This window comes from Myripristis murdjan, chromosome 18, assembly GCF_902150065.1.
Source record: "Myripristis murdjan chromosome 18, fMyrMur1.1, whole genome shotgun sequence".
Lineage (NCBI taxonomy): Eukaryota > Metazoa > Chordata > Actinopteri > Holocentriformes > Holocentridae > Myripristis > Myripristis murdjan.
Window position 1 is genome coordinate 21516069 of NC_043997.1, and position 6645 is coordinate 21522713.

Genomic DNA, 6645 nt, shown 5'->3' on the forward strand with positions numbered 1-6645 from the left:
ATTCTGTTTATGATAATCATGACAGATGCATGATAATATACATTTAATGCATTCCCTAAAGATGCAGTATCCCATAGTTTGAATTACTAACACAAAAGGGTTGGTTAATGTCTTTCCTTTATAGGCACTGACTATAGTTTTCTGGTTCAAACTGTCAGCTTTCTGTCTGCCTAAGTTAAGCTGACCTTTACTAAACCTTTATCCGTGATATAAAAAAGGGAAAAAATAAAGCAGTAATGTCTTTGCTATTGGCTGTATAGCCAGTAACCAGATGTGGGTGGACCTGCTAAGGTGCAAAGTGTGCATAGTTTTGCATATAGTCCCGATTAGAGAGGGCTGAGGATCAAACCAGTGGAGGCTATTTACTTAGCTGCAAGTAAAGCCTTTGAGCTCCACAGACAGATACAGAAACTCATTGGATGAAACATAGTTAGTGTTATTTTGTTATTTTGTTCTATCTTTAGAAATATTCCACAGACACAGGACTTGACATCTTTAAACTTTTTATTGGTTTGACTTTTCTAAGCCTTGACTTTTCTCATCACAGATGGCCGTCTTACTGGTAACTCTCCTTATATCAGCGGTGAGAGGTGCTGTGGAGATGGAGCTGTCGCCCGAGTGCAGACAGTTTCTGTACATGGCAACGCCACCATCAGGGCTGGAACACAAATCCCTCCAGTTCATCTGTCAACGTTACAACAAGAAACCCCGGTATGTGACGCTGTACAACACTGTGGACCACGTCCCCATCTACTCTGCCTACACCTTCAAACGCTCAGATGGGGAGAAGTGCGTGGATGTGCCCTGGATGTATGAGCCTCAGGTAAGACAAAAACATACAGGAGGTTAGACTGGAGATGTTATGATAGCAAAGCTTAGAGAATGTTCTGTTAACAGGAACAGTAGCAGCATGCAGAGACCATTATTTTTCATCGTTGTACTGTAGTATGTCTGTATACTTGTGTAAATGTTTCAAATGATGTTAGACCTTATCACCAATGACATTTGCTTCTCTTGCTTGACTCCACCCTATCACCCCACCTTCATTCTTTCAATTGCTCTGGCTCTGTCTGTCTGTCTGTCCCAAAACAGCTGTCTACATCTTCTGACACAGGCGAGATGCAACCATTCCCACGTGGCTATATACACATGAATTTTGAGGATGCCCAGGCTGTGCTCGAGGACTACACAAATGCCATCTTCTATGAGCGCGGTGCCCTGAACCCAGATGAACACCAGGCTGACCCTGACGACAAGGCCGCCACCTACACCTTGACCAACGTTGTGCCTCTAGTGCGAGAGTTCAGTGATGAAGTCTGGAATGAACAGGAGCACGTCATCCGCAAACGACTGAATAATTACTGTCGTGGCACAGCCCATGTGGTCACAGGTATCACCACCTCAGGAAAAATGATCCGTCGAAATAACATCAACCGTGTGGCAGTCCCCACCTACATCTGGTCAGCGTACTGCTGTGTTGACTATGACCATAATGCACCTTACGATGAGCGTTACAAGTTCCCATCCTTTGCTCACTATGGCCTCAACGACAAGGAGAATAACCAGGTGCTGGAAATGTCTATCCAGAAGCTGGAGGAGTTCCTCAAGAAGACCACCTTTGTGGACAAGAACTTTCAGATCTTTGTGGATGACTGCATCCCACCATCCTCTAGTATATCTCATTAGGAAAAATATTTCAGTTTTGCCTTGTCCATTGTAAGGTCATCATCATCATGACAATTACACAATAAACGCATGTTTAAACACAAATTGAAGCACAAAAAAACTTAAATGTTAACTTGTGTCACTTCAATCTTTCTTTGTTGGTATGATTGTCATGAAGTGAGAATACACACTAACAGGTTCTATGTAACTATCCTAGTGTCTTATTTATCAATTAATTTAGAACACTGACAGATTTTGTCACTCTGAAACTGTTATAATGACCTTTGGGATGCCTTTCCTCACTAAAAGTAATAAAGCTTATCAAACAAATGAGGTGTGATGAAGTTTTCATATTTCTGAGTCATTCACTTTTATGAAATGTGATATTTCTGTGATATTATGCTGATTTCTTTTTTTTTTTTGTAAAAGAATGAAATGAAAGCTGTGTCGATTCCCTCTAAAAACAGGAAATATCACACAGGGACCTTTTCATTCTGAAGCAAGAGGCAGAAAACCACACTTGTCTTCATGTGGTCCCACCCAGTTTCTCTGTATCTGAATAATTCACACTTCTCCCTTTGTATCTGATTTTATTTCCTTATTCTGGCCTATATGAAGCAATAACATTGGACTTGTATTGCTGTATGCCATAAGAAGCAATGACAGAGTCTAGATCTTTTATTAGGTTTCAGAGAGCAGAAAGAGATAATTGAGGGTATGCTGTAGAGGTTGTTTATTTTTATTTCCATCACCATGGCCCCACATGATAATGATGTTTGCTTTACATCCATGTGAATCCCGAGGAGCAGGGGTCAAAGTTGTGTGGCAGTAGAGGAACATAATTCAGCTTCTGTCCTCTGATACACTGATGGGCTTTCAAACAGATCCAGCCTCTCTGTCTCACTTTCTCTCTCTTTCTCTCTCTCTCTCTCTCTCTCTCTTTCTCTCTCTCTCTCTCTCTCTCTCTCTCTCTGTCTGTGTCAACACAACTAGCAAATTAAAAAAAACAAATAATATTCAAGCCTTTTATGTTGTAACCAACTACACATGTGCTCTTCTATTTTTCATAGAGAGAGATCATGTCTGCTTCATACTGGCCTCAGTAGTTCCTAGTTATCTCACACTGCTGATAACATTCACTGCTTTTGAGTTAGTGCCACTATACACATAGCACTTTGAATATATGGAAAAGGCTTTACAAAGGGAGTCTAGTATGTTGGATCTACAAATGAAGCAAGAGGGCCAATAATGTTAACTCTGATAGAGTTGGGACAGACGTCTTGGTCGCTGTAGCTTGGTAGACCATTCTGGATTTGTTGGGTTGTGTTTCGGCTGGGGAAGAGAGATACCAATACGCACTTGGAGGAATAGAAAGTTCCCAAAGGCACATCAAGGTTGTGAGATAGTGGAAAACAGAGCTGCCACGACGATGCCCATATCAGAAAACTGCGCTATGCACCTGGCAGCTGTTCTGACCTTGCTGACCTGTGTGTTGCTACAGACAGCCCGGGCAGGAGTGGTGCAGGACTTCAACCATGTGGAACGCTGTAAGAACTCTCTGTACATGGGCACCCCACCACGAGGCTACCTCAGCAACTCCTTGAAGAAGATCTGCCAGCGCTATGAGGATAAGCCACGCTATATCACCCTGTATGACTCTCACAAGCGCATTCCCATCTATAGTGCCTATACCTTCAAGAAATCAGATGGGGAGAAGAGAGTGGACTTCCCTTGGATGTTTGAGCCGCAGGTGAGTTTTAGTGTGGAGGTTCACAGGGGTCTAAGTGCTGTTCAAGATTTATACTAAATATTGCTCTCAGATTGAGTTTTGACACAAGTCTGAGTAGGCTACATATATCATCTGCAAGTAAATGTGTGGTCTCTGTGTATGTGTATTATATATATACTATATCACATCTGTACATTTATCAGTATGCACACTTGGCTACATTGGACAAGGATTTCATTGTCTTCAGACAAAGAAAACATATTTAATAAATTCACAAGCTCCTACCACCTTATAAAGCCTGAGGCAAGGATATTACTGCTGCTATGAGCAAAGAGACGAAGGTCAAGATAAGATGCTTTATTACCCTTGAATCAGTATTATAATAAGGTGTTCCTATATCCCGTTCACGTAGACACTTAAGTATGCGGTTATGCAAATTGAAATTGCTCCTTTTTATTGATAGATTCTGACAAATGTTAAAAAAAACCCTCAGAGAGAAAGTGGGAATGAATGTGATTCCTTTGCAAATGAGGGCAAATAGTTAACCTCTTCACATTTTTCTCATCAATGGAAAACATTTCATCCCTGTTATCGTTACTGTTTTTTGCATAATTGTTTACTATTTCATTCTTTCTCTAGCTGGCCTCAGAAAAGGGCAGCAGTAACATGGAGGCCTTTCCCCAGTCCTCGAACATGCATATGAACTTTGAGGACACCCAGGCGGTTCTGGAGGACTACGCTGATGTGGTTCAGTACGAGCGTGGCCACCTAAACCCTGATGAACACCAGGCTGACCCACTGGACAAGGCTTCAACCTACACCCTGACCAATGTGGTGCCTCAGTTCAGAGAGTTCAACATGGGTCCTTGGGCTGAACACCAGGACCTCATCCGCAAACGCCTCAACAACTACTGCCGTGGCAAAGCCTATGTGGTCACAGGGATCACCACCTCTGGGAACATGATCCGTCGGGACAACATGGATCGGGTGGCTGTGCCAGAGTATATGTGGTCGGCCTACTGCTGCACCGAGTTTGACCAAAACGCACCGTACTTTGTGCGCTACAAGTTCCCCGTGTTTGGAGCATATGGGCTCAATGACCGCATCAACAACCACATGGTCGAAGTTCCTCTAAAGAACCTGGAGAAGTTCCTCAAGGGGAGGATGGATGTAGACAAAAACTTCCAGATCTTCTATAATGACTGTGTGCCAGATGTTTGAGATAATGTGGATGCGAGCTATGGCTGTTCTGTCTGTAATAATTCTAGTTTAGAGTGTGTTCAAGATTCTATATCATGTAACTTAAGAAAAACTTAAGAGACCAGTTCAGACAGATGTTAATCTAAGAGCAAAATTAATTGAGATATGCTGTGAAATATCACTGTATGCAATAAAATGAGGAAATGACTGGAGTTTGTCTTATACTGTTAAATTAAATTCAATGTCAGTTCACTAAAAATATTCTGCTATTAAAAAAGAAGCTATTTTTCTTCATTGGTAGCGTCTAAACTAAGTGAAGCCTCTGTACATGAGAAATATCCACAGTAGTGGGCTGCTACAACAGTCATGTCCTGTTTAAGTCTGAGTCCATGTCTTTGATCATCAAGCTTCATTTGCATATTGGCCTCTGGGTAAGTATCTGACGTGAGGTGAAAAAAAAAAAAACACAGGTATATGCTTTTATGTTTCCAGCGAAAAAGTGTGTTTCAAAGCTAAACACATTTTAATACCTGTCAAAAGAAATATGGGATGCAGAAGAAATATAATGGAGCAATAAAGACAAACATTTTGTGTTTTATTTCAAATACCTTTTGATAATGATTCTGCCCACATGATGGCACTGCAGCACCTTTCAAAACACTGACACTGACTGACAATTCAGTTTCAGAGTTTTCTGTGAGTCACTGTTGATCTCCAGCCCTGCAGCAAACAGTCAGCAGCAGTCCAGATGGTGACATATTGTGCCATAATTTCTGCATATTTTAAATATAATTAAACTGTGGATCTGAAACAGGTCCTTGCACATGTCACATAGTTCTCTATCCTCTCTTGGCAGTCTGAGGCAAACATAGGTTGTAAAATGAAGAGTGATCCAGAGATGACACTCTTTTCCAAGCCACCCATCCTCGCCTCTGTAACTCTGCCTTGTCCAGGGGGCATCCATAGTAATGGGGGTCAGCGATTAGCAGGTGGCTCCCCTTGTCCCCGGTGCACACCCCTAAGATCCCCTTTGATGAGTTATCCCTGTCCCCTCCCATCATGACTGGAGACCCATGCCTCTGAAAGTGCTGATGGAGCTCTTCCACTGCCACCTGCTCCAGCTCTGCCCCACCGCCTCGAACATGAACCACCTTACAGGGAACATCATAGAAGTAGTCAAGGATAAGGGAAGCTTCAAAAGTTCCTATCCACTCTCTGGAGCCTGAAAACGAGCCTGGTTTGTCCCCCATCGACACCAAAGCTTGTTGGATCTCAGGCAGGCTGGGTGGGGGCCTGCACTGGCCCCTCGGTGGGGACCAGCTGTGGCACAGCCAGGAAGCCATGGTCTGAACGGTGCGGTAGCCACATCCCCAGCCTCTGTCGTCCTGCCCATCACAGCCATAATGGAAGTAGAGATACTCTCCTGCTATCAGGGAACATTTCACAGGATCTGAAACCGGATTAGGGAGACCAGTGTGGACACTTTTCAATAAAGTTTCTGTCCACTTTGAGCTGCTCTTCTTCATAATATTCTCCCCTCCAGCTGTCTTCTCTCCCCAGTCAATTTCGTCTTCAACAACCCCTGCTGCTGTGCGTTTTTTATTCATTAAGTTATCACTATTTATCTCTTCCGGTGAACCGAACACGCGTTTCACAATTATATTAATGTATAAAGGAGTTAAACCTTTCAGCTTTTGCTAAAAGGTTGACTGTTGTTCAGTGTAACTGCATTCAATGTCCCTACGCGCACTTGCAACGACGCTTGAGTTCCGCTCTGTATTTCTCCCTGTTAGCGCTGCCTTCACGGACTCGTCATCAGCTCCGGTTACAGACACTTTCACCTCTAGGTGGCACAAGTCCTTGCACACTGGAGTGTTTTTGATTTGCAATAATACGAAAATTGCTCCTTTACCAATACAGTTTTGATAGCTGCAGTATTATTTAAAAATTAAGGCGGGACACGGCAGAGTATGCTTGTGAGTGGAGAGGAGAAAATGCGCAGAAATAATTTATTTGATGCTTCATTAATTCAGTGGTCAAAACAGCATATA

The 6645-nt window shown here is 42.8% G+C and overlaps 3 protein-coding genes across 4 annotated transcripts; 2 read left to right on the top strand and 1 right to left on the bottom strand.

Moving 5' to 3' along the window:
• Window positions 1–365: 365 nt before the first annotated feature.
• On the top strand, window positions 366–1955 carry LOC115376619 (endonuclease domain-containing 1 protein-like). Of its 2 annotated transcripts, none has more exons than XM_030076326.1 (3): window positions 366–429; window positions 548–823; window positions 1093–1955. In XM_030076326.1, the coding sequence occupies exons 2-3, from the start codon at window positions 548–550 to the stop codon at window positions 1684–1686; spliced, it is 870 nt and encodes a 289-aa protein (XP_029932186.1). In that variant the 5' UTR covers window positions 366–429; the 3' UTR covers window positions 1687–1955. The 2 variants fall into 2 exon arrangements, with proteins under 2 accessions (XP_029932186.1, XP_029932185.1); XM_030076325.1 differs by having other exon boundaries at window positions 372–444; window positions 545–823.
• Window positions 1956–2905: 950 nt separating this feature from the next.
• Window positions 2906–4799, top strand: LOC115376614 (endonuclease domain-containing 1 protein-like). The gene is made up of 2 exons (XM_030076319.1): window positions 2906–3415; window positions 4034–4799. The coding sequence occupies exons 1-2, from the start codon at window positions 3095–3097 to the stop codon at window positions 4613–4615; spliced, it is 903 nt and encodes a 300-aa protein (XP_029932179.1). The 5' UTR covers window positions 2906–3094; the 3' UTR covers window positions 4616–4799.
• Window positions 4800–5167: 368 nt separating this feature from the next.
• On the bottom strand, window positions 5168–6362 carry ufsp1 (UFM1-specific peptidase 1). The gene has a single exon (XM_030075598.1). The coding sequence runs from the start codon at window positions 6199–6201 to the stop codon at window positions 5434–5436; it is 768 nt and encodes a 255-aa protein (XP_029931458.1). The 5' UTR covers window positions 6202–6362; the 3' UTR covers window positions 5168–5433.
• Window positions 6363–6645: the final 283 nt, after the last annotated feature.

What these genes read in the sequence shown, in the direction of transcription:
- LOC115376619 (XM_030076326.1), top strand. Translation starts at nt 548, where the DNA reads ATGGCCGTCTTACTGGTAACTCTCCTTATATCAGCGGTGAGAGGTGCT. An exon ending in CCTGGATGTATGAGCCTCAG is followed by an intron (nt 824 to 1,092) that starts GTAAGACAAAAA and finishes GTCCCAAAACAG; the next exon opens with CTGTCTACATCTTCTGACAC.
- LOC115376614 (XM_030076319.1), top strand. Translation starts at nt 3,095, where the DNA reads ATGCCCATATCAGAAAACTGCGCTATGCACCTGGCAGCTGTTCTGACC. An exon ending in CTTGGATGTTTGAGCCGCAG is followed by an intron (nt 3,416 to 4,033) that starts GTGAGTTTTAGT and finishes TTCTTTCTCTAG; the next exon opens with CTGGCCTCAGAAAAGGGCAG.
- ufsp1 (XM_030075598.1), bottom strand. Translation starts at nt 6,201, where the DNA reads ATGAATAAAAAACGCACAGCAGCAGGGGTTGTTGAAGACGAAATTGAC.